Source organism: Plectropomus leopardus, chromosome 7, assembly GCF_026936395.1.
Source record: "Plectropomus leopardus strain MGB_pleo_1.0 chromosome 7, ASM2693639v1, whole genome shotgun sequence".
Taxonomy (NCBI): Eukaryota; Metazoa; Chordata; class Actinopteri; order Perciformes; family Serranidae; genus Plectropomus; species Plectropomus leopardus.
Window position 1 is genome coordinate 31,767,755 of NC_142182.1, and position 27,907 is coordinate 31,795,661.

The 27,907-nt window shown below is 38.7% G+C and overlaps 1 protein-coding gene across 1 annotated transcript; it reads left to right on the forward strand.

Annotated features, from left to right (window-relative positions):
* Window positions 1-6,999: 6,999 nt before the first annotated feature.
* Window positions 7,000-27,855, forward strand: LOC121950094 (mucin-2-like). The gene is given in 33 exon segments (XM_088079462.1): window positions 7,000-7,125; window positions 7,275-7,313; window positions 7,409-7,670; window positions 7,778-7,892; window positions 10,513-10,603; window positions 10,683-10,795; window positions 10,880-11,090; window positions 11,195-11,320; window positions 12,304-12,421; window positions 12,504-12,642; window positions 12,758-12,862; window positions 15,015-15,084; window positions 15,203-15,340; window positions 15,425-15,589; window positions 15,673-15,767; window positions 17,604-17,730; window positions 17,828-18,083; window positions 18,777-18,826; window positions 18,939-19,039; window positions 20,013-20,164; window positions 20,282-20,420; window positions 20,498-20,605; window positions 20,696-20,875; window positions 20,960-21,199; window positions 21,294-21,450; window positions 22,606-22,734; window positions 22,953-23,103; window positions 24,631-24,674; window positions 24,773-24,961; window positions 25,074-26,180; window positions 26,215-26,748; window positions 26,751-27,473; window positions 27,764-27,855. Coding segments are annotated over 33 exon segments (6,345 nt in total). The 5' UTR covers window positions 7,000-7,046.
* Window positions 27,856-27,907: the final 52 nt, after the last annotated feature.

Sequence of the window (27,907 nt, forward strand, 5' to 3'; positions counted from 1 at the left end):
GTGTGGTTAACATAATTACCACAAAATTATCCTGAGACAGTTTAATTAGAGGCAGGACTGTTTAATACACTCTTAAACATACTGGCATGACTTCCAACACTTGTCATCATTGCACAAACAAACTGAAGTAACTCACTGACGCAGTTTAAACAAAGTATTGTCAGAATACTGCACAGGTTTTAACACAGGAGCAAAACAGAAATATAACATTTAACAAAGAAGTTATAAAATATTTAAATATACAGCTGATTTTTAAAGTAATATTTTTTATTCATTGAAACAAAGCAATAATTCAGCAACAGCCCAAATATGATTTCTTACTAAATGGTTAACAAATAGTAAAAGAACAATGTGAAGACATAACCTCATGAATTATTTATAGTGTTATTATTTATGTGGAAAAGCTAGTGCTGACCTATAAACAGTACAATTAGAATACTTTACCATATCTTATTTGTATTTTCAAGAATTTCATACAATTTCACTTTCAATAATACATATGGAGTTAGCCATAGTTAGTTATACTTGATATACTGTTCTAGACTGTTTAAATAATTAACGTAACTACTGTGATTTAACCCTTTGATCGCAGTCTTGTTTTTTTGGAAACAGAAGGGATCGTATTTGGAAGAGGTTGGGACTGTGGAGTAGAGAGGTGTGGATCTAAATCATAGGCTATAGTGACGCCTTGCAGGCAGCCTGTCCTTAATTATGGGTAACCAAGCCATTCAATATGTATAACACTGTGCCATGATAGAATGGAACAGGTGAGTAATTAAAAAAATAATTAAATTCAGACCCTGTACAGTTGTCATGACATTTGCCATGGAGACCAAAACCGTTTTTTGGTACCAGGCTGTTTCTGTTGTAAAATTGGGAATTTTAACATGGTATTGACTCAGTTTTAGAGCCAGCTTCAAGTGGCCATTGGATGAAGTGGAGTTCTTGCACTTTTGCATTGGCTTCATTTTATAGCCTCGGAGGTAGCCACTAGTATGGATAGAGAACCTCAGAAACATGTTTGAGGTTGGGGTCGACTGATATTGGTTTTTCAGGGCCGATACCGATGCTGATTATTGTAGCTGATAAGGCCAATAACTGATATTTGGAACTGATATGCATTTACAACCGAATTAAAAATCTCTCTGTCACTATTTAGAATTTGGAATATAACAAACTACAACACCAAACTTTGTTTAAATGCCTTTAGCACATTTTTTAATCAAACCTTAAACTTTTAACATCATATACAACATGTTCTCAGCAACTTTTTATATCAAGTCAGGTGAACATTTGAATAAGAAATGAATAAATAGAAAAAGCTCCTGGTGGTGTTACAAAGTAAAAGTTCCTCCCATGCTGACACTTTCTTTGCACTTTTTAATTAATTAATATTATGATCAATTATTAAAATAAAACGCTGATACAGATAATTGGCAGAATGCCAAACATTGGCCCCAATAATCGCCCAGGCTGATAATCTGTTGACCCCTAGTTTGAGGTTATCATAAAGATCCTCTCCTCTACTCACAATCCAACCCTGTGACCTAGAAATTACATTTGTGTGTTGCCAAACTGCCTTCTTTATCATGTTTTTGTGTCAGCGTAACCGCTTCCTGGTTATGTTCAGAGATAAAGTTTGTTTCAGGTAATGAAGCACTACATTCATGTACCACGTAGGCCCATAGGCAGGATCTTTAAACCAGAACCCCATGCTTCTATCCAGACACTTGTCTTAGCTTTGAGTAACAGAAGCACTTTGATTAGGGTTAAGGAAATGTTGAAACTTTGGGTAAATAACATATACAATTCTGTTGTCGTTGAACATTTTGTTGACATTTTCTGGTCAACACTTTTCTGACTGGCCAGGTACATTGATTAGCCACATTTTCTTGTACATTTAAAGAAAATTCCATTTAATTTATTTGTAAAGCCTAGTATTACAAATCAAATTTGCCTAAGAGGGTTTTACAACATATGACATCCCTCTGTGCTTGGACCCTCACAGTTGATAAGAAAGGAAAAAGATAAAAGTTGTTTTGAGGGTTGCACAAATATGAGCATGCATATCCAAGAAACCTGTTCACCCTGATAATTAGGTTTTAACTTAATTTTATAATTTAATTTAATTTGATTGTGTTAAGAACTGTGTCAAAGCAAGCCTTTCTGTTTGTTGTGCATCAGGGCAAGCGTTGCTGTTTGCCATGTGTCAGAGCACTGCTTTTTGTTTGCACGACAGTATATAAATGCAACAATGAATGTGCTATAACAACGCACCAAAACAGTGTCTGCTTTTATGCACTCTATGGGAAGGTTTTGTTGACAAAACCGACATCACATTAGTTTAACCACCTTAAGCAGCTTGTCTAACTTGTTGCTAACATATAAAAATCATTTGTACATTTAAATGTACATGCTTGCAAGAAATATCCTTTTTTTTATTAAATTAAAAAAGTGTGAATTTATCAAGTATATTTTGAACATGAATGGATATTTTTTGGGGGCAACATTCATCTCAAAAGCCTGGTGTCTGAGGTGCTTTATCTTTAAATCATCATAATATACCAATAAGGATGCTTTACAATATCAAGCTCAATACAGATCTGTAACAAACTGTGGTTTCAACCAGAGGTGCTCCATACACGTGGGAAGAGATTTTGAACCCCGGACTAAATATATTAAATCAAAACTATTACTGACTGAATCAGTAACTGTTAGCAGTGATACACAGCATGTTACTTCTTGGTTAAAAGTTTAACAAAAGACTGCAAAATCCACAGAAACAGTCATAATCTGCTAATGGTTAGTTAATAGTTGGCTGCTGCACGGCTAACTTTATAAACAGCACTTCTGCGCTTGTATTTTGTACTAAACTGAAGTAGGACAGTCAGAATGAGCATCAGATATCACAGCATTATATGCAATGATGTGTCCTCTTATGTATGGACTGAAGTTCATCTGAATGGTGATGCAGTTGCTTATGTTCAGAAAAAAAGTGAACACAGTAATAGGTGAGGCATCTTTTGATTACCACATTTGTGGAACAGCCTGCTAAGACCTGAGGGCAGCAAATGGTAATGGATATTGTTAAAAGCACACTGAAGACAAACCTTTTAAGTTTGGCTTTTCCTCAGTTCCTGGTTTTGATGAGTACTGTCGTTTTTTTCCCTCTTGTATGTGTGTGTGGTTGGGGGGGTATGGTTTTATCAATAAATTTGGGTCCTTTAGTAAGTCTTCAGGTGGTCATTTGGAACCTCTTGCATTGTGATACGGCAGCGTGGTACAGTTTTTACTGCGTCTACCTCTGAGAAGTATTGACTTTACCTTGCTTTACCTTCTTGTACTATGTACTAACCAAGTCATATGTGCACCTAATGTTAATGTTTGCATCAGCACCTCTCTGACAGCCTCATCTAAATATATTAGATAGAATACATAAAATGATATATATAGAAATCTAAAGAAGATTTTATATTTATACAGGGTGTGATACTAACTGTTACGTTCTGTGTGAAGCCACAGTGTAATACAATCCAGACAGCTGCGAAACACATTGGTAACATTTCAGCAGAAGGCTTATGCTTTGCTGTTTTGATCTTTTAATGTTCACATGTAAATCTGGCTGTAGGCAGTTATGGCAGTGGTGTGTAATGTAACATGGAACGCATGGATTCTGGTGTGTGCTGCAGGTTTGCCCCTGTCCCTGGCCAGGTGTCTTCATGATTCCAGTGTCTACTAGACTGAGGACACATGCAACAGCTGATGGAGGTAGGTTGGCTTCTGCTCTTGTTTTGATGTGAGGAAGAACTGACAGTTTGATCTTGAAGGAACTTCTTTCTTATTAGTCATCAATTCACCCTATATTAAAGGGATATTTTGCTGATTTTCAGTTAGTTTTTATCATACCAATTTGGGCAGCGTGTGTAAATGAACTGTGGTAAACTTCCCTCTATCTTACCAACACGCAGATCTTCCTGCTTATCTCTCAGCTCAAATTTTTGTCAGCTCTAGGGCTGTTGCTTGCACTATAGATTGTACATCTGCATTTACATATGCCCACCGCCACAGACACAGAGAGTAAAGAAGCAGATCAAGAGGGAGACCTGCTCACCTCTGTCTCTCTTTCTCTCTCTCTCAAACTCAGAATTAACTGTAGAACTAAGCAGTGCGGATGAAGTAGAAACCAAGATTATGCTATTGCGTTGCCTATTTCTCATCTAAAATGTTTCCAGGAACATATTTTAGTGCACTGTTGTACGGCAATTTGAGATCAGTTATCACCAGCAAGCCAATATTTTTTTCCTGTGTCAAAATGAACAAGCTTGAGTTAGAGACATATTCCAAAATCCCATAATATAATATGAAAGCTAGTGCTTTGTTTGTTTCGCATTTTTGGACATTTTAAAGATGTGAAACTAGGTCAGTGGTCAAAGGATTAACATTAAAACCTGAACATAAATAATAATAACTAATATTATTATTATTATTATTATACAATTACTATTCAACACCCATGATCTGACCCATTCTTTGCTAAACCTAGAACCGAACCCGCAAGTAAAATTAAGACAAAATAACATCCCAGAATGACCTGCTGACCTGATGCAGGACCCTGATGCCTGTGACCATGTTTAAAAGTAACTGCTGATACAGAGAGAATATTTATCAATTTAACAATAAATAAGGGTTTGGCTTTTTTATTGAGAAATAATTGTGATGATGTTAATTATTAATTGTTTTCACAAGGATGTGCCTTTACCTTTTACAGCTCCACAGTTTTACCACAGTTAGTCAACAGAGCAATTTTATTGTACTGATAAAGTATATATTGTAACAGTGTTTCCCTCCAAATGAGGAAATGTACAACAATTTGTTTAACAGTGTAAAACGTGCAATAACATCGAATAACATGCAATAATATATTATAACCTGAAATAATATCTTTTAATGTGCGATGATATCTTTACGAGGCAAATACCATTTGGTGCAAGGAACAAATAGTTTTTTGAGAAACCACTCCTTTTTTATTACTCCTTTTTTATATCTTTCTTTTGTTTAATCATGATTTATCTGTATGGAAGTTGTGTTTATGTATGTGTGTGAGTGTGCGGCTGCGTGCATGTGTAGAGCATTAATGTGCCATTTCAGGAGATGCACAGAAAAGCTTGCTGGACGATGTGCATTGACTATAGAGGCATTCTAATCTATGTTTTAATGGCAATACGACTAATAAAGTTTGATTGTAGCCAAATAATATGAATCTGTATCAGATGTAGGCAGTGATTAAGAAGCACTATTAATTCCCACAAATTGTAATTGCTTCTAGGGCTGGGCTATGTATTGACAGTATCGATGTCATGATATGAGACTAGATTGGTATTGGCTCACAATGTCACATGTGGATAAGCTAATAAATTTAACTTAAGGTAGCTAAAGCGTGTGGACCTTTCTCCATGTTACTGCCATCTTTTCGGCATCATTATTTTCTTTGATTCTGAACACAGTGTAGATGAAATGAGAGAATATTTGCACAGCATTTCATTTCTTTTAGGTTTCCCTCTAATTTTAGGAAAACATCTTCTGGGCCTGCCTGTTTGTCACTCATGTTATAATAACCGGATATGTACCCTTAGCAACAGGCGAGCTGCTCGCTTGGAAGCAATAGCATTGGTGCATACAGTGTCAAATACATGGCTTCCATATGATTTCGATGGTGCTAATATTCAACTGGAAACATTTCATTTCCCATCCCTAATTCACATTGTGTAAAGATATATAAATACATATATAGAAACATTTTCTAAGTATCAAAAGTCATTTCTACAATATTGATATAGATCCTCACGTTAAAATGTCCAGATTTACTGTAACTATGTTTACATCCTCGCTCAAAAAAACAGTTTTGGGCTCTATAGCTTATTTCATCATTCATGACAATTTACGAGGGTTTTTGTACTTCTTCTGTAGTGGAACATAATGTAGCACAGTTTATAGATTTGGGGATTTTTCTTCTGTAATGTGTGAGCATTGCAACGAAGCAATTACGATAGTGCACCCACAGCTGCCCTGATAACGTGAGGGATTTGCAGTCTAAAAATAGCCACCTAATAATGCTTTAATTCAGTTTCATAATTTCTCACAGAGAAATACAGAAATACAAACACTCTATATGCATTAAAATGCTGCATGAACTTATGTCAGTCAACTGAATTTAAATAGGTCCTGATGTTGCACTAATGATGCAGGATGACAAACTCTAAAACTGTTATGTCCACGAGTTACCTGTTAGTGGGTAGAACCTCATGTTAACTCCTCTTGGTTCGTTTGTAAAAGGTTTGTATGAACTCGAACCGAGCCAGAACTGAAATGCAACAATGTATCAATGTTCTCCTTGGTCCGGACAGTCCACAGTCCACAATCCAATGTGTGTGACGATGCCACAGTAGCTGTGTCCATTATTTATACAGTCTATGTACCTATCGCAAAGGTTTATAAGTCCTTGCCAAACATTTGATCAGTGTATAAGCAAGTGAATATGAATTTATTTAACAGATGTGGAGGTACAACCCACAGCTTAACAGGCCATGGTTCAGTGAGAAGGATACACAGTTCTTGTGTAAATATACAGAAAAATAATTTTCCCCTTTCAAGAAACAGGACATGGAGAAAGGGTATACCATAAATGAAGTACACAGTCCAGGGCATCACCAACTGACACTGCATGACAGACACATTTAAAATAGTTGTTTTCACTTATATGACATGTTAGTCCTTCTCAAAGATCAACATCAAAACTTAGCTGTGGGGACTGAGAGTGATGAATGAGATGCTTTGTGACACAGACATATAAAGAGGAAATGTTATCATAAGTAACCTCTTAATGGGTGTGATCATAATAGAGACAAAACCCTCAATGGTTGACACCCAAAAAGTCTCTCCTACCCCTCCTAAACTGCAAACACTTAGTGAGCTATATTACATGTCAGAGGTGATGTGGGACCAGTTTGCTCAACCATCTCTGTCAGGACAGGGTCGACTCGAGGATCATGAGAACAGCCAGGATGTTACTTGAATGGGTGATACCGTGGCTTACCCTCTACCTTGGACTATCTGCAGCCAACATGGGTAAGTATGCTTGATGGTCCACAAAGAGAGGGCTGGACAGAGCTGGACATCGAGTGTATAGGATCCTATCGGGGGAAGACAATTTTACAATCTTAACTTCAAAATTACGCTTTTGTCTGACATTATTAATAGTGTCTTTGTTTTTTCAGTCATGGTTCAGACGATGACCAAAATTCCAGTAATTACAGGTAATTTTTTTTTTCAAAGATGAAAGATAAACCAAAAAGCATGTTCAGTTTGAACTGCATTTTAGTGATTTATTTTATTTGTCTCCACAAACTAGAAGTGGGACCCGCTCACAACGACCAGATCTGCAGTACATGGGGAAACTATCACTTTAAGACTTTCGATGGAGATTTTTTCCAGCTGCCCTTCACTTGCAACTACATCTTTGTAACTGAGTGTGGGGAAAGCTATGATAATTTCAACATTCAGTTTCAGCGGCAGGAGATGGATGGGCTTGTCACCATTAAGACGATCACCATGACACTGGAGGGGGCTGTTGTGGAATTAACCAAAACTTCCATCAAATTCAATGATGAAGTGTGAGTGTGTTTTGATGTTGTGGAGTTTCATTACCAGCTGATGTTCTGGTTAAAATGATGATTATCATCCAACTGTCATTCATTCATTTTCTTTTTGCTCCCTCTAGTGTCACTATACCATTCAGTAAGGCTAGTGTTTCAATTGAAAGGACCGTCTCCTATGTCAAAATCGAGGCAAAGCTGGGTTTGGTTGTTATGTGGAATGAAAATGACGCTCTCTGGGTATGTGTATTATTCCTTATGTCCTGTCCTCATACATCACACTTATCTGTAAATAATATCTGTATTGATTTCTATAATTATTTAGATAACTGAAAAACACTGAATCCTAAATTCAATTTAAAATAAATATTAGGCCTTAAAAATCATAAAATAGTCCTGTATTTGAATTTGTGAGGTCTTAATCGCCACAAGCATTTAGTCAATTTCCTTTCTGTCCACATTTCTGATGTTACAAACCTACTACTGAACCTAATACTATCTAAAAAAAAAAACATAACGTAACAAAACAAATAAAACAAAACAAAAAAGGACAGTCTGCAGCCATACAAACACTTCATACATGCACCCATACACACCTAAAAGTCAAGAGCTTCTAATAAACAGAAAGAAACTACCCCAGACTTCAGAAAACTCCCCCCCGTATTACTAATTCGAGCCAATAAATATTCAAAAGAGGCAGACTCTGTCATAAGTCTTGTCCATTCATTAAATTCAGGGGGTTTTTTTATGTTTTTCCAATTCCTTAAAACACTCTTGCTGCAGTAATCAAACCATTTACTTATAGCCCGAACTGTGCACTTGTGACACCTGGTGGCAAACATGTCCTATGAGTGTGGCAATGGCTGTCTCACCTATTCACCAAGTTTCCCCAGCACCTCTTTCCAGAAAGGGAGAACTACAGGGCATTGCCACATCGCATCTGAGAACGTGTCTATTGCGTCCCTACATTTCCAACAATTTCTGCCGTGTATCAGGCCCATTCAAAAGCTAATTCTAGCTTTGATGGGCCATAATAATATCTATGTATATTTTTTTAATGTGTAAATATACTTCTAATATCTCTCGTGGCCCATCCACTATTAGAGATTATATCCTGCCATGTCACCTCTTCAATATCTTGTCCTAAGTCCCTTTGCCAAATTAACCCCTATCACAGTGATTATGTATTTATAATGCTTTTATAGAACAATGAAGCACTGTGTGTTATGGCTGGTAAGTCAAAGAGCTTCTGTATCATACTGGGTTCCTTTAAACCCTTGCTACGTCTGAACAGGCTCCCTATACTGCTCCGTAACTGGAGATATTTCCAGAATTCTCCCTTCCCTTGCAAGTCAAACTGGTCAACTAACTCCTGATATGTTTTAAATGAGTCTTCTCCATACAAATCATTAACCACACATATGCTGCTCTCCTGCCAATTATTCCAACAAATTAATTCTCCGTTTTTATCCAGTCCAAATGAGAATCATGTTGTGTCCAATGTTTCATTATTTAGCCAATTCAAATTCCATTTGCACATTTGGGAGTGCCAAACTGCCTAGGCGCACACAGTTTGTTGAAGCTGATCCTTGGCCTTTTCCCATTTCATAAATAGAGTCTGCCGATTTGATTATATTGTTGAAATATCTTATTGGGAATATTTAGTGGCAACATCATTGACATGTAATTAAATTGGGGAGCTATCACCATCTTAATGGTATTTATTTTACTTTACTTTGAGGCCTCCCATACAGTTCCAATTTTCCCTGTTGAACCTATATTTATCCCAAAGAAATATTTGAGATCTCATCCTAATGATTCAGTAAATGCTTTATCTTGAAATAAAGACACATTTAGCCTCCACCTGTTTCTCCCCTGTACCTCTGACCTGATATTCATGCACAGCCACGTGGTCCGTTACTATGATTGGCCTTGAACATTCCTTGACATAGAGCTTTTCATTGTTTGTACCTTTTTCAAGAACATCTCATTACATGCTTGGGTATTCAGATACACCATGACTGGAGTCATCTTTGTAGAAAAATGTCCATTTTCATTTGGACTTTTGCTGTCATATACTCCATTATATAGGCATGTTTCAGTCTCTAAGTCTATTGATTAGTGCCGGTGAAGGTGCTTTCCTTCAGTTTACAATTATGATTTTTCTAGCAATCAATAGGAGTATACGCAACACTTTTTCTGCTATCTTTTCCTGTTACATTTTCTCGAGGTACTCCCAGTCCAATGGCAAAGTTCATTATCTTTTCAATCTCTCCTTTTATATCCTGCTAATATCCCTGTAATGTCTTTTTACTTTATACTTGTCAGCTGGCACAATGTATATTGACCTAACTTACTAACATTTATACTAATTCCACATAAACTCATTTCTGATGTTAAAAACCAGCCACTGAACCTAATACTTTATATAATACTAATCTTTTTACTTTATATTTGCACTTGTCTCTTGGCAAAATGTAGATTAACGTAATTTGCTTACCTTTATACTCATAACCATATTCCTACATAAACCTACTTCTGCATGGGATAACTTATGAACGTTTTACTATTATATTAACCTTAGTACTTTCCTCTAGTGCTTGAACAAGAAAATGATGATGTGTCTAAAAAAAATCCATCTTGAACAGGTCTTAAAAAGCATTCAATTAAAGTGTCTGCCTGTAGACACCCTCTTACTGCCGTTTGAGAGATTAGAAAACGGACTCATGCGACAAAAAGGTTAATCCATATTAAATGAAAGGGACGCAACTGTGAAGAAAAACATAATATTAACTGTGGTTAAGAGATGTTATCTTGGGTTTGGCACTTACTTCAATTTAAATTTCTACCCGGTTTTAAGGTTGAGCTGGATGCAAAATTCAAGAATCAGACCTGTGGCCTGTGTGGTGACTACAACGGAGTCCAGGTTTATGATGAGTTCATCAAAAAAGGTAAAAATAAAAATAATAAAGCTCAAAAAAACTGCACAAACTCAGTCTTCACATTGGCTTAATCCTCTTTTTCCTTTAGAAACAGGTGAGACGATAACTCTTGAACATTATGGGGAGCTCTGGAAAGATAACAGACCTACCGAAGAGTGTGAAGGATTAAACCCTCCAGACATGCCGACCTGTGCAGATCAAGTATGTGGAAACGGATTTGCTTCAAATAACTGTATATATAACATTTAGGTACAATTTAATTTCATTATATACTTTGACCAACAGAAAGACCTCTGTGCAAATCTGCTGTCCGGACCTGCATTCCTCAGCTGTCAAAACCTGATTAATACTGACTCCTTCATCAAAGTCTGTATGCAGGACCTGTGCCGCTGTAACAGCAGTACTTCATGCTTGTGTTCAACTATGTCCGAGTACTCCCGTCAGTGCGCTCATGCAGGCGGGGAACCACAGCAATGGAAGACTGCACAGCTGTGTGGTAAGAACAGCAATCAAGGCATTTATATGTTCAAGTTTTGATATTTTCGCTTTATTCACATTCATAATCATTGTTTCTGAATTGTTACTTTTTGTGTTGAACAGCAAAAACATGCCCTTTCAACATGGTGTATAAAGAATGCAGCAGTCCTTGTACTGACACTTGCAGCAATCCCCAGAGAAGTCAAATGTGTGACGATCACTGCATAGATGGATGCTTCTGTCCACCTGGTAAGTTCCCTGATTTTAAAACCAGCACAAATGATGTTTCTAGTCCAGCAGATGTCAGAGTGTGTATTTCCATTAACACAAGTAAAAGTATCCCCATAAAGCGGTTCACAGGAGTGGGAAGTATGAAAATTTAAGACTAATCTGGCATAAAGATCTAAATTGTAACATCGAGGTACATGCAGGGAGAGACGTAGCAATACAGGATGGTTTATTTGGATACATTTACTCATTATAAGATCATTCATAGGCACTACTATACACTAGCTGGACTTCACCAAATGGGTTTGATACAAAACAACTTGTGTTGGAAATGTGATGTAGCGGCAGGCACCTTCTTACATTCATTGTGGGACTGTTTCCTTTCTGGAAAAAAAAGTCATTGGAAATTTGGCTTAAAAAATCCAGAATCACTCCAACTTTTGTACAAATGGGTTATGAGAACAGCCTGCACAAATAAGTAATTCCTGCTCTTGAATTGAATTGCATTTGTCTGTTGGTATGTAAGTAAGTGAATTCTTGCTGTTGATTTACTGCCAAATTAATGGTAACAGACAATTGCTATTCAACTTATCGTTCTAGCAGCAGTCTTGCAACTGTGTTTTGGTATTTAATTGCCTCGAAATACTGAATTCCATTCTTTACATTTGTTCTTGTCTCCAGACTCTCTTCTTTTTACAGTTTAGACTGAACGTAGCTTTGGCTGCTCTCAGTTAGGTGCACATGTACACCTGTGAAGCTTTATGTACTGAAAATGAATGGTAAAAGTTGTCAGACAAAGGACAGTAAAATCTAGGTGAGATTTTGGACAGGGATATATGGACATTCTACTCAAGATTTTGCCTCATAACAATGCTGTTACCTCCAATATTTCTAAAGTGAGAGTTAAAAGACAATAATATAGTGTATGTTCTCTTGATTCATATGCACATATTATTAATACGGTTTGCAGAGCAGACTAATCACATCAGTATATTTCTACTAAGGGACTGTCTTTGACGACATAACACAAACTGGGTGTGTTCCCGTCCACGCTTGCGCCTGCTTACACAATGGCAGACCATACAACCCAGGGGACTCATACTCAAGGGCGTGTCAAAATTGGTAATTACCATCTTAAGTATAACCTTCATATCATGTATTTAAGGTGGTCTGTCCAACTGAATTGACTGTACTCTGTTGACAGCACCTGTTCCCAGGGACAGTGGCACTGTAAGGATATGGACTGTCCTGGTATCTGCTCCCTGCTGGGTGGTTCCCACATCTCCACCTATGATGACAAATATTATACTTTTCTTGGAGAATGCTCTTATGTTCTTTCTAAGGTGAGGCCTTCAAACTTAAACTGACCAATCATTGAACTCACAAACAAAATTACTATACTTGTAAGTAGGGAAACACTGTGTAATTATGTGCATTTTTCTGTTTTCTTGACTTTAGCAAACTAATGGGACGTTCAGTGTCCTTGCTGACCTGGCCAAATGTAAAAAGTCAGAAAAATCAACTTGCCTGTCTGCAGTCACTGTACTATTGCCTCAACACAAGGTAATATCAGTCTATCAAAGTTATTTTGTAAAAAAAAAAATGGCTTATAGAATTTTATCAATTTCTTATCTGTTTGAAAGGTTTAGATTAGTGATTTGGCAATTTGGCAAGCTGAACGCATTCTGTACTGTGCAGGAGACACGGCACGGAGGAGATTGATTGACAATGGTCTACAGTCCCTTAGCCAACCAGGACGCAGAACACAATGCGCTGTAAAAAAAAAAAAAAAAGCATGCAAAATTGCACTAAAAAAATCCGCGAAACTGCGAGGCCGCGAAAGGTGAACCGCGTTATAGCGGCCGCCCTTTACTGGAATTAATCCACCGGCAGACCCGTTCACGTGCATTAACCAATGTCCTGAACCCGAACCGCACACACTGAAGCTGTGTGTGTCTGCACATCTGCAAGGAGGAGGACAAGTTATCACAATCTTTATGTGATTACATCTCCAATATGATCTCATGCGCACAGCTGATATCCTACAGAGGTTTGTTTATGTGTATAATTGATATCGCCTATTCAGTGTGGACACAGAGACGCTTCCTTGATATTACAACACGCTGTTAGACTCTCGTATGTGCAGAGGGAAATATTTCTACTGGACATTATGACCGGAGAAATGAATCTAAATATGTAGGACTTGAACAGATGTTCCTGCTTAGATGCAGAATAACGCAGCGCAGCAGCTGTGTGACAGAGAGGAGAGAGAGTGGAGGAGGAGGTGGAGAGGAGAAGGAGGTGGCACAATATTGTTTTGTATATATAATTATTAATAAATTACTCTGAATCCTGCTCTGTCACTTTACGACCCGCCCCGGGGTGTCATCACTAACACACACTCTTACACAGAGAGGCTGTGTGGTGAATAACTGTAAGGGAATAAATGGTTAAATAATGGTAAATGACTATAACTCTGATCCCTATATGAATTAGATTTGAAAGGGTTCTTCTCTCCCTGTCAGTCTGACAGCTGATCAGCTGATCATCACGTCATCCGTTACTGACGTCACTTCTGACAGACGCTGTGGGACCGAGCATTTCCCAATTCACAGCTTCCCCTCTTCTCTCCTCGCGTCTCCTCCTCGACTCCTCCGCCCGCATCCTCTGTGGGAGGGACGAAGACGCGAGGAGAGGAGCAGAGTGGGGAATGCTTGGAGTTGGGTTATCATGTTGGAAAGCACCCATAGTCTCTCCAGCGTGTCCTGGGTCTACCCCAGGGTCTCCTACTGGTGGGACGTGCCCTGAACACCTCACCAGGGAGGCGCCTGGGAGACATCCGATTTAGATGCCCGAGCCACCTCATCTGGCTCTTCCCAACGCGGAGGAGCAGTGGGTCTACTCCGAGCTCCTACCGGATGACCGAGCTTCTCACCCTATCTCTAAGGGAGAGCCCAGCAACCCTGCGGAGGTTCTCATTTCAGCCGCTTGTACCCGCGATCTTTTTCTTTCGGTCACTACCCAAAGCTCGTGACCATACGTGAGGCTAGGGACGAAGATCGCCTGGTAAATCCTTTCGGCTCAGCCCCCTTTTTACCACGACAGATCGGTACACAGGGTGAGGAAAATGTATGACTTTCATCATAAGGGGTCTGGTGAGCTACGCTTTGTCTGGTCCCTCCCTTAGGATCTGTTTGCCATGGGAGACCCTACCAGGGGCATAAAGCCCCCGACAACTGAGCTTCTAGGATCACTGGGGATCATTGTACCAGACCATGTCTATCTCCCCTGTAAAGTTCGGGTATTTTGAAATAGGGCTCTAATTGACTGTTCTTTAGAGCCAGCTTTAAATGGCCATTAAAGGAATGGCAGTTTTTGGTATTTTTTGCATTGGCTTTAATTTTCAGTCCAAGTAATTAATGCTTGGTACAAACTTTAGCTCCTACCATTTTGTTTGATTTTTTAAGTGTGCTCATACTGATATACTAATAGAAACTAACATTGGAAATAACCAATAGACTAATATAAATAACATTAATAATATAAGAAAGTGAAAATATTAAATAAAGATTGGCTTATTATTATTTTACTTTGTTATCTTAAAGTTCAGCCCCCTCAGTTTCTAAAATATTGTCCGTGGAAAAATGTAATTGATGAGCCCTGGTTGAGGTTAAATCTGATATTTCTGATATGTTGTCCTTTTTTTTCACTGCAGATGATTGTGGTTGAAGCCAGCGGACATGTTTTGTATAACAAAGTGATGACTCAGCTGCCTCTTTTCATGAGTGAGTGTTTGGTTCTTTCTTGTGCTCATTCTCAGATGAAATCACAATTCATGATTTCAAGTTTGATCAAATTAAAACACTCCCTTACATCAATGTGAAAATGTTTTGCCTCCTGTAGATGACATAACAATCTTCAGCCCATCGACATTCTTCATTGTGGTCCACACCAACTATGGGATTCATCTTGAGATTCAGCTTTCACCCATTATGCAGGTCTACATCAAAGCATGTGTTTCCCATAAGGGAAAACTCAAGGGTGTGTTTTACATATTTTAATTACCTTGCAGAATATCCAACTTTTGCAGAGAGTTTTTGATCAAGTAGCATCATCTTTATTCAGGTCTTTGTGGAGATTTTAATGATGTGGAAGCTGATGACTTCAGAGGTCAAAATGGATTGACTGAGGGAACAGCTGGGACATTTGTCAACACATGGAAGACCAAAGCAACCTGCAATAATGTGATAAACTCACATAGGGACCCCTGCACTTTCAACATAGTCAAGGGTAAGTGACAGACAACGTGCTCCATATTTTAATATAATTCTTATCAACATTTTACCAATAAACATGTTTATTTGTTTTTGTAGAGAGATATGCTAAACACTGGTGCAGCCTGCTAACAGCCCCTAAAGGGATTTTTGCAAAGTGCCACTCTGAAATAAACCCAGAAGACTATGAAGCGGTAAGCCGTGATTTTTTTTTGTATGCACTTGTTTCTGTGTGTGTGTGTTTTTATTGGTGTTTTTTTTATTATTTGTCCCAGAGGGCAATTTGTGTTGCAGCAAGTGTAGAAACATTATCAGAACCAAACACATAAAGCACAAACAGTGACACAGACAGTTGAAATCAATCTGTACACAGGGAGACTTACACCTATGCACATTTAAGATCCACGGGGGCAGATTAAAAGTTTTCCACAGTAACTGCATAGGGCCCATAATAATTAAGTGAGCGTTAACAATGACAGCATCTCCCAATAACGTAAACTATTTCCAATGTAGTATACGGTAGGGGTCGACCGATACTGGTTTTTCAGGGCTAATACCGATTCGGTACCCGACACACACACACACACACACACACACACACACACACACACACACACACACACACACACATTCAGATACACACATGCATAAATAAAGATACTTTGTTATTAAATAGAGCATTAAAGCATTGAAATACTAATTTAAACCAGAAATCACAGAACCCAGGAAGTGCGTGTGAGGAAATGAGGAAACACCAAACACCAATAAACCTATGAAGAAAAGAAATAAAATAATGTAAAATAAATTCATTCATTAATTAAAAGTTGATAAAATAGAATAAATAAATAAACAACATGTAACTAAAGAATAAACAGGTAAATATATAGATAAAATGATAATAGTGATAAAAAGAGATAAATGACTAAAAAGCTCAAGCTGTAGATAAGAGGCAAGATAACAGCAAAAAGTGAAATAAGTACATATGATAAAAACAATAAAATTTTTAATTAGATATCAAAACTGTGGAACAGATTAAAATATATTTAAAAAATAATTAAATCCACTATAAAATGAAATAAAATAAAATAGAATAAAATTTCATCAAAAATACATGTTCAGTTGAAAGCCAAACTAAAAAGGTAGGTCTTGAATTTTTAAAGCTTTTAAAGATATCAACCCGCTCTGGGACCTGAGGGTACAAGAGGGCTCATAAGATAAAAGCAGATCTGACAAATAATTGGGACCAAATCCATTAAGAGCTTTAAAAACTAGTAAAAGGATCTTAAAATCATTCACAATATAAATGCATATGCATTTACAATAAAAATGAAAATCTTTGTCAGTATTTAGAATTTGTAATATAACAAACTACAAAACTTTCCAGTACAAAACCGAAACATTCAACATCATAAACATCAAGTTCCTTGCAACTTTTTTTATAAAGTCAAGTGAAATTTTAAATAAAAAAATGAAATAATAAAAAAAAGCTCCCTGAGGTTTTACAAAGTAAAAACTCCTCCAGTTCCATTCCTTCCTTGCAGTTTTTAATTGATTAAATTGATCTGCGATCATTAAAGTAAAATGTCGATACAGATAATCAGCAAAATACCAAATAATAATAATAATCGGCCAGGCCAACAATCTGTCAACCCCTAGCATACAGCTTATTTAACGGGTCATGGCAGTCACAGTAATGCAGCATCAGGACCAGTACCATAAAGGCCGATGCTGCAACATAGCACCCATGTACTGTTACTGTCACTCTTACATCAACATAGTCATCTTTCATCAGTACAACAGTTACAATATGTATAACTGCTGTCACCCAATCATCGTCATCAGCGTCATCATTATAAGTACAATATGTACTGTTACTGTCACCCCATCATCATCATCATCATCATCATCATAATCATCATTATCATCATCATCATCATCATCATCATCAACATCATCAGTACTACTACTATGTTACTGTTGCTGTCTCCGTGTCATCGTAATCATCAGCATGCTGATGTTTCTGTCTGCAGGCGTGTATTTATGACACTTGCGCTTGTGAAAACAGTGAGGAGTGCATGTGTGCTGCCTTATCCTCCTACGTCCATGCATGTGCTGCTGTAGGTGTCTTGTTGAACGGATGGAGGGACACTACATGCCGTAAGTTGAACCCAGACTGTCAAACACAAAATAATGAGATCTGTATTTTACCACTAAAAATATTTAACCACTAAGCAAACCTGTTTCCTTTCAAAAGAGAAATACAAAACTGGCTGCCCTGAGACTTTTGTTTATGGCTACCAAATGACAAGCTGCGGTCGCACCTGCCAGTCTCTCAGTCAGTCAGACTCAACCTGCGAGGTTGATTTTACCCCGCTGGATGGCTGCGGCTGTGCTGAGGGAACTTACCTGAATGAGAAGGGAAAGTGTGTGCAAGCCTCTGAGTGCCCCTGTCATGTGGGAGAAATGCTGGTACACAATAGTCAGACCATCAGAGTCCTTGGAAGAACTTGGTGAGGTTTTCAATATATCCAGTAAAATATTTCCAGTCTTTTGGGGGTTATTTGAAGAGGTAGTTAAGAAGAGAGAGAGTTGTGAAACGACATGCATCAAGGTCCTTATTCCAAGGTCATTAATGCTCCTCTGTAGAATATTTATTTTTAACTGAGCAAAATAATCCAAGATTAGTGGGTCCTAAATTGTAGGTAAAGTGCACATTATTTTTATTTTGAAGTGCCATTTCTCAAAAGTAGCTTGCCTTGCACATCAGAGCAGTCCCTCAAGGATCTCCACTGCTAATTGCAGAGATGGAAGCTAGCATACTCCACAACATAACTGCTTAAGTGCTGATCTTACTGGCCTTGCTTGAACTCTAGATTGTAAGCAAACAGTTTTGTCAGCCTTGTTCTACTTGCTGGTATAATGGTTTTAAAGGGAAACTTCACCAATCTTCAACCAACATGGTATGAAAACAATGTTGGTGGTATTTGTAGCTGAACACTAGTAAACTTCCCTCCATTTAACCAGTGCCTAGAACAACCCCCTCCCTACACACACACACACACACACACAGACACACACACACACACACACCTCTTTATATATTTTTCAGACATAGCTCCATGTGAACTTTATTTATTTTTATTTTCAAGAAATGAATAAGACTTTGCAAGAATTACACTTACATGTCTTTCTTTGAATTTCAGCTCCTGCCATAATGGAAATCTAAAATGCTCAGGAGGCCAAATAAGTAAATGTAAGAACAAAGCACTCAGCTTGTCATAGTATTCTTTCCATAGCAGAACACATGCATGAGCAACACGAAGCACAGAGCAGTGTCCTTTTTAACATACTGTCATTGTCATCAGTATGCACAGAGCCAATGGTTTTCCTCAACTGCTCAAATGCAAAGCCAGGTGACAGGGGATCTGAGTGCCAAAAAAGCTGTCAGACACTGGACGCAGAATGTGTAAGACTGAGCCACTGTTTTACGACTGTTGTTTAACAATGTACACATTTATATTAAAGCATAACATGTTTAAGAGATATTTTGACATTTTTCATCAGCTTTGTAGCATCACAATGTGGTTATTACGTTTGAATGAACAACAGTAAACACTGTGTTATAACATCACCCTGCTCATCTCCCAGCTTAAAATGCGTCATACAATGGATTTTCACTGGCTGTAGGGCTCTTTCTCTTACTACAGATTGTCCCTCCGCATTTTGGTTTGCCCCCCACCGTGAGTAAAAAGTGTACAGAAGCAGATCAAAAGACAGAACCACCCCAGCTCAAACCAAACTCAGATCAAACTGTGAAACAAGGCAATGCTGATCAAATATAAACCAAGATTCTTTTATTGTATTCCGTATTTCTCGCCTAAAATGTCTTTAGAGACCAACTGTATTGCTGTAGTACAAGAATTACACAACAGGAAGTACTGTGCACCATACTGTTTCCTGTATTGTAAGATCAGAGGCTGAAAAAAATAAAATCAAATCAAATGATACTAAGCAGCACTGATCAAATATGAAGCAAGATTCTGTTACTATGTTGCCTATATCTGGCCTAAAATGTTTTCAGAAACATATTTCAAGTGACTGTTAAACTGTCATTCAAGATTGTTTTTTTTTAACCAGTGAGCGGCCAGAGTGTTTCCTGTGTCAAACAAGCTTGCATTATGTCACCTACTTGCAGGCGTGTTGATGGTGGGGTGTGGCGCAGTGCATTCTTGTAGTCCTAGGTTTTACCTCTTTAGCAAAAGCAAATATCACAGCCCTTTTTTCTCTGCAGAAAAGGAGCTGTGGCTTTCTCTGGTCCTGTAGCACCAATATCATAAGAATTTGTGCCTTCCTACACCATAGTCTACCCAGTTTTATTACGAGACAATCTTTCCAGCAGTATAATACTTTTCTAAATTCATTCCTCTTACACTGTATAGATCAGTACACGGTGTGTGCCAGGCTGTGTATGTCCTGCTGGCTCTGTTTCTGATGATAAAGGCGGCTGTATTAAGGAGGAGGAATGTCCATGTACATATAACGGAGAATCCTACAATTCTGGACAGACTGTCACTGTGGATTGCAATACCTGGTGAGCCCTTTTATTCTTTCCGCATTGATGTATTGCTGTGTCAATTCACTGTAGTGAGTTTTATTTTTTAATTTGTGGACATATAACTTGTCATCATTTTATCTATTAAAATCATAGCACTTGCAAAAAGAGAAAATGGAAATGTACAGAAAATGAGTGTGATGGAACCTGCACCATATATGGAGAAGGGCATTACATCACTTATGATGAAAAGAGATTCTCCTTTAATGGAGATTGTGGCTATGTCTTCACCCAGGTATTGCACAGACTCATGGTTAGCCTTTATGATTTATCAGGAGTCAGTCTTGAAATTCTGACATCAGTATCTTGCAGGATTACTGTGGGGACAATATGAATGGCACTTTCATGGTCCTGACTGAGAGCATCCAATGTGGAACAAGTGAAAGCATCTGCTCCACTGCCATCAAAATCTACTTAGGGGTACACTACAGTGTTATATACAATCAGTTTTTTTAAAGCAATGGAAAAAACATAACAGGATTACATATGAGCATGTTTTATTTCTTTCAGAACAACGAAATTGTTCTTTCAGAGGAAAATGTCAGAGTTATCAAACAAAGCAAAGGGGTGGACATACCATATCACATCCAGCCTATGGGCATATATCTTGTCATAGAAGCAAACAATGGACTTGTTCTCATATGGAATAAGAAGACAACACTTATGATCCAGCTCAAGTCCACATTTAAGGTGGGTGAGGAGATATGCAGGCATTAAGATCAATTTTAATAAGGTTGCCATTTTACAAATTAACTAGACCTCATTTTACCTCAGGGAAAAGTCTGTGGTCTGTGTGGGAATTACGATGGAAATGTGAAGAACGATTTCACCACTAGGAACAAACAAGTTGTGGTAGAAGCCATTGAGTTTGGAAACAGCTGGAAAGTGACACCCACCTGCCCTGATGCAAGCATACTAAAAAATCCCTGCAGTCTGTACTCATTCAGGCAGGCATGGGCATTAAAACACTGCAGCATTATCAACGACAAAGTATTTGCTAGTTGCCATTCAAGGGTAAGAAATTTGCCATGTAAGTGTCTGTTGTATAATTAGGTGGTAGAATGAATATCAGCCTCTACTGACTTTCTCAATGGTGTCTTTCAAAAAGGTGGATCCACAACACTATTACGATGCCTGTGTAAGAGACACGTGTTCCTGCAACACAGGAGGAGACTGTGAATGTTTCTGCTCCTCTGTAGCAGCCTACGCAGCAGCCTGCAATAAGGCTGGAGCCTGTGTGAAATGGAGAACTCCCACAATCTGTCGTGAGTGTTTCATTTGTGATTTTGTGAGGAGATTAACAAAATATAAAATGCGTCATTACCACCCATTAGCATCCCCTATGTTATTTAAATTACATAATTTTAAGGGTAGAAGGTAGATTTATTATATGAAATTAAAATTTGTCCTTGATGCTGCTACATCTCTGGAGTTGAAGGATGAGTTGATTAAAATCACCAGCTACTATGAAGATTCTATGTGGTTGCTTGGGCATGTTACTGCTGTTGCATCAAACAATTCTTCTTGCATTTTTTTGAATATGCATGGGAATTTTGTGTCCTTTTGGCTCTGAACAAGGTCTGCCCATAGCTTGATCCAGGATGTTAGGGGTTAATCATGTCTCTGTGAGGATGTGCACAGAGCAGTCTCAGATTTCCCCTTGCTGAGTGAGCCTCAATCACATCTCATCCACTTAATTCTCCTGGACATTAGCCAGAAGACGGCTTGGTAGAGGACCAGCTGACAGTCAAAGTTGGGTCAGCCTCGCCCTACAGTCTCTCTTCCCTCTCTTCGGACATTGCTTTTGGTTTCATTTCTCTCCTCTAGTCTGGCTGGATGCTGAGTGTATGCCGTTGGTGGGAATCCTCTCAAGTCAAAATCCCACACAACTTTTTCCAATGTTGAAAAGTGTTTCTCTATGGTAGAAAAGTTGTGCTTCAGCAGAACGAGCTGTGGAGTTGAAAAACTGCTGCATCTACATGCGCAACTGTCGTCATCAGGTCCAGCTCTTGGCATAGGCGATATAGGCGGTCACCTAGGGCGCCATCTGCTGGAAGGGCGCCGCCACGCCTCCAGTCCCCCTTGGCCTCGAGGGAAAATAATAATAAAATAATAATTTTCTATGTCCACTGGCGCCCTCACCTAGTGTTTTCTGTCTAGAAAAAAATATATATTAACATTACCAATAAATAAATAGTGACATGTTCCTAAATTATGTGTGAGCACGTGATGTGTCGTTATTGGGTGCGGAGGTGCGGGTTAGGGTCAGGGTGCCTTGGGCACCAAATTAGGTAGAGCCCGCCCTGGTCATCATAGCAACAGATTAAGTTTGACTCGCATTTTACCATGAAGATTTTATACACAATTATGTCATCTTTTCTTGCATGTATGTTAATTTACATTTTCTTTTGTTTCATCAGCTCTGTTCTGTGATTTTTACAATCCTGATGGAGAGTGTGAATGGCACTATGAGCCTTGTGGAAAACCATGCATGAAGACATGTAGGAATCCCTCGGGAGTGTGCTACAATCATATTCCACCATTAGAAGGTATAAATGACATGAAAGTAATTGTGTGCATTCTTTTGTTTTAACTGAAGAGTTAAACATGCATATGATTCCAAAGCCCATTGTTTAAGCACAAATTAAGTTACTGATGTATTACTGACTTTTCATGTACTTACTTGTACTTTGACATAATATAGTCTAGACGTCCTCTCTGTGCCTATTCTGTGTCATTTACTGTTAAAAAAAATATTATTTTTAAGGCTGTTATCCAAGCTGTCCGCCTGAACGAGCTTATTTGGAAGAAATTACCATGAAGTGCGTATCAAAGGAGGAATGTGGGTGCTATGATGATGAAGGGAAGCATTATAAAGAAGGGGAGCCCATGCCTTCAAAGGAAAACTGTTACAACTGGTAGGTCATTTTCCTTCTTGTTAATGCTGCAGTTGCTGCAAAAGTTCTTAAAAGACTTGTTAATTTGCACTCTACAAGTTTAGAATATGTACTAGCAAATAGGTTATTTTGCACCAGTTTGGCACTTACTACTTTACCAGCAGATTTTCCCTGTTTAAGTGTCCCTTGACTGTGCACATCACTCCAGTTTGAGACTGCTGTTGGAACAGGTGCCTGCTGCCTTCAGATGGCTGTTAGGAGGGCCACAGGGGTATAGTTAATGACTGACTATCAATAAAGGCTACTAGCTATGAGTGATGAAAGATGCTGGTAGGAATCACTTGTTAATTTTTCTAGAAGAATGTAGACTTTAACTGGTGAAAGCACACACATATAAACCCATTTTTTCATGTTTTGCTAGTCTTTCCAGTTTAAGTGATCAAAATGTATTGGTGCACAAATGCACCAATGAACCCCAACTAGTCAAATATCAACTTTTGGTCAGTGGCCCTCGGCATCAGATCCAGAGGTACCCCTTTGCGGCAGTATGAAGCGCACAAGGTGGCAGCATTTCTTGACACTGCAGAGGTGTAAATAGCAAGAAATTTTGCATAGGGTGGGAGGAAAAGGAGGTGGATGGCTCAAACATACTCTGGAATTCAACATGGGGGACCACTGTTCATGTGCTGTGTGAAACCCAGGACCCAGGTATGTTAGATATTTCTCGTGATGTTACATTATGTAAGCAAAAAACGTGGATCCCTGCTTATTTTAAGCCAAACCGTGAACAAATGTTCTAATTTTATTTTGAAGAGATTTACCCAAATACAAGCTGAGATGACTGACGAATGCATAATATCATCTCAGAAGACTGTATATAGACAGCAATTGCCGCGCTTTTGCAGAATTGCTTTCAATAATGTTGTTGGCATAGTTGTTGTTCTTGTTCTATACTGTTACACAACTATCAAAATTTGCTTTGTTTCACTATAATCATGCCAATAGAGCCTCCCTAAATTGAAAAAAAAATAATTTCACTTATGCCCCCTCCTCGCTACAGCTGGCTGGTTGCTAATGTGTGGACAGTTCTTTAACTTTTTGCAAAGGCAAATATGAACTGGGGTCCTAGGCACCATCTATGGGGGGGGCACTGAGTTTTATGCCCCCTAAAGTTAAAGATGATGGGGGTGGCGCCGTGTGTGTGTGAGTGTGTGTAAACACTTTACTCTGTTATTCTGTTGCATGTATGCAAATGAAGTGCCGGAAAGCATATGCATTCAGATTGCAGTATGGACAGATATTCATTGTGCAAACAGCAGTGATTCACATCTGACGCATTTAGGTTACTAAAATGGTACTCAATAAAAAATTTCAGGGTTGGCAGGTCTGCAAACTAACGCAGTTAAGAAAATAAACATAATGCTTCCTGGTAGAATACCAATTTGCTGGTGAGGTGCTGTGTTCTGCATCATGTCCCAATACTAAAGTTGTCCCCTATATGTTTCTACATAGTTTAAACTGTAAATTGCTTTTTCCTTTACATTTTAGTTATTGTTCTTCAGCAAAGAGCAAGTGCAGCAATAGCACCCAAGGTGAGCATTGCTATGACTATTTCTGTGAGTGATCATAACATACATTAAATACAAGAGTAACTATTCATAGAAATCTCATACAATTCTTTATTTTGCAGCTTGCACTTGTATATATAAGGGACGTGTATACAAGTATGGAGATAAAATCTATGACACACACGATGGCGATGGAACCTGTATCAAAGCTTTTTGTGGAGAAAATGGAATTATACAAAGAATCGTTGAGCCTTGCTCTACAACCACACCCACCCAGGCACCAACAACAACAACAACAGCCTTTTATTTTGGTAAATATAAGAGACTTTAATAATGCATTAATGTAAAGATTTCCTCCTCACTGGTGTATTTTGACTCTTTCAAAGAAAAGCTGATAATTAAATTTTTTTTTGACAATAATAGAAACCACAGTCACAACAACCGAAATAAATCCCATCACGACTACTGAGGCTGTGACAACGATTCAGACCTTCTCAACACCAAAACTTTCCACAAGATCTACGTCAACAGCGGTACAATCCTCTTCATTACCTCCATCCTCAACCATCAACCCGCCATCCAGCACAATCAAAACAACAACTGCTGGCTGCTATGTTTGTAAGTGGTCAGATTGGACAGACAGTGATTACCCTGACTATAAACCAAATGGTGGCGATTATGAAACCATTGAAAAAATTACTGATTTGGATTTGAATGATTGTAGCGACTCTCTTGAAATAGAATGTAGAGCAAAACAATACCCTGACATACCCTTAAGTAAGTTAGGTCAACAAGTAACATGCAACCCAACAGATGGACTGATCTGTCATAACAAGGACCAAACATCCATTCCTCCTATATGTTTTAACTATGAAATACGAGTGAAATGTTGCATTAACATCTGTAAGACAACCACCACCATAGTCACAGAAAAACCCGCCACACCCACAATAACAGAAAAACCCACTACAATCACAGAAAAACCCACCACAACAACGATAACAGAAAAGCCCACCCCAACAACCACAATAAAGGAAAAACCCACCACCACAGCCACACAACAACCCACAACAACAGTAACAGAAAAACCTACAACAACAACCACAGTAACAAAAAAACCCACCACAACCGCAGAAAAACCAGCCACAACAACCACGGTCACAGAAAAACCCACCACAACAACAATCACAGGAAAACCCACCACAACAACAATCACAGGAAAACCCAGCACAACAACCATGGTCACAGAAAAACCCACCACAACAACAATCACAGGAAAACCCAGCACAACAACCACAGTAACGGAAAAACCCACCACAACCGCAGAAAAGCCCACGACTACTGCTGTTACAGCATCTATAAAAACAACCCCTGGTGTTATTACAAATCCATTAGTTACAACAACAACAACAACACCACCAACAGGACCTCAGGAACAGAATACAATCACCACCATAGTCACAGAAAAACCCACCACACCCACAGAAAAGCCACATCCACAGTCACTGAAAACCCACCACAACACCCACAGTAACAGAAAAACCCTCCACAACGACAGTCACAGAAAAACCCACCACCACCACCACAGTCACAGAAAAACCCACCACAACAATCACAATCACTGAAAAACCCACCACAACAATCACAATCACTGAAAAACCCACTCCAACGCCCACTGGCTGCTATGTTTGTAAGTGGTCAGATTGGACAGACAGTGATTACCCTGACTATAAACCAAATGGTGGCGATTATGAAACCATTAAAAAAATTACTGATTTGGATTTGAATGATTGTAGCGACTCTCTTGAAATAGAATGTAGAGCAAAACAATACCCTGACATACCCTTAAGTAAGTTAGGTCAACAAGTAACATGCAACCCAACAGATGGACTGATCTGTCGTAACAAGGACCAAACATCCATTCCTCCTATATGTTTTAACTATGAAATACGAGTGAAATGTTGCATTAACATCTGTAAGACAACCACATTGACAGAAAAACCCACCACAAGAACCACATTGACAGAAAAGCCCACCACAACCACAGAAAGAGCCACATCCACAGTCACTGAAAAACCCACCACAACAACCACAGTCACTGAAAACCCACCACAACAACCACAGTCACAGAAAAACCCACCACAACAACCACAGTCACAGAAATACCCACCCCAACAGCCACAGTCACAGAAAAACCCACCACAACAATCACAGTCACAGAAAAACCCACCACAACAATCACAATCACTGAAAAACCCACCACAACAATCACAATCACTGAAAAACCCACTCCAACGCCCACTGGCTGCTATGTTTGTAAGTGGTCAGATTGGACAGACAGTGATTACCCTGACTATAAACCAAATGGTGGCGATTATGAAACCATTAAAAAAATTACTGATTTGGATTTGAATGATTGTAGCGACTCTCTTGAAATAGAATGTAGAGCAAAACAATACCCTGACATACCCTTAAGTAAGTTAGGTCAACAAGTAACATGCAACCCAACAGATGGACTGATCTGTCGTAACAAGGACCAAACATCCATTCCTCCTATTTGTTTTAACTATGAAATACGAGTGAAATGTTGCATTAACATCTGTAAGACAACCACAACCACAGAAAAACCCACCACAAGAACCACATTGACAGAAAAGCCCACCACAACCACAGAAAGAGCCACATCCACAGTCACTGAAAAACCCACCACAACAACCACAGTCACAGAAATACCCACCACAACAACCACAGTCACAGAAATACCCACCACAACAACCACAGTCACAGAAAAACCCACTCCAACGCCCACTGGCTGCTATGTTTGTAAGTGGTCAGATTGGACAGACAGTGATTACCCTGACTATAAACCAAATGGTGGCGATTATGAAACCATTAAAAAAATTACTGATTTGGATTTGAATGATTGTAGCGACTCTCTTGAAATAGAATGTAGAGCAAAACAATACCCTGACATACCCTTAAGTAAGTTAGGTCAACAAGTAACATGCAACCCAACAGATGGACTGATCTGTCGTAACAAGGACCAAACATCCATTCCTCCTATATGTTTTAACTATGAAATACGAGTGAAATGTTGCATTAACATCTGTAAGACAACCACATTGACAGAAAAACCCACCACAAGAACCACATTGACAGAAAAGCCCACCACAACCACAGAAAGAGCCACATCCACAGTCACTGAAAAACCCACCACAACAACCACAGTCACAGAAACACCCACCACAACAGCCACA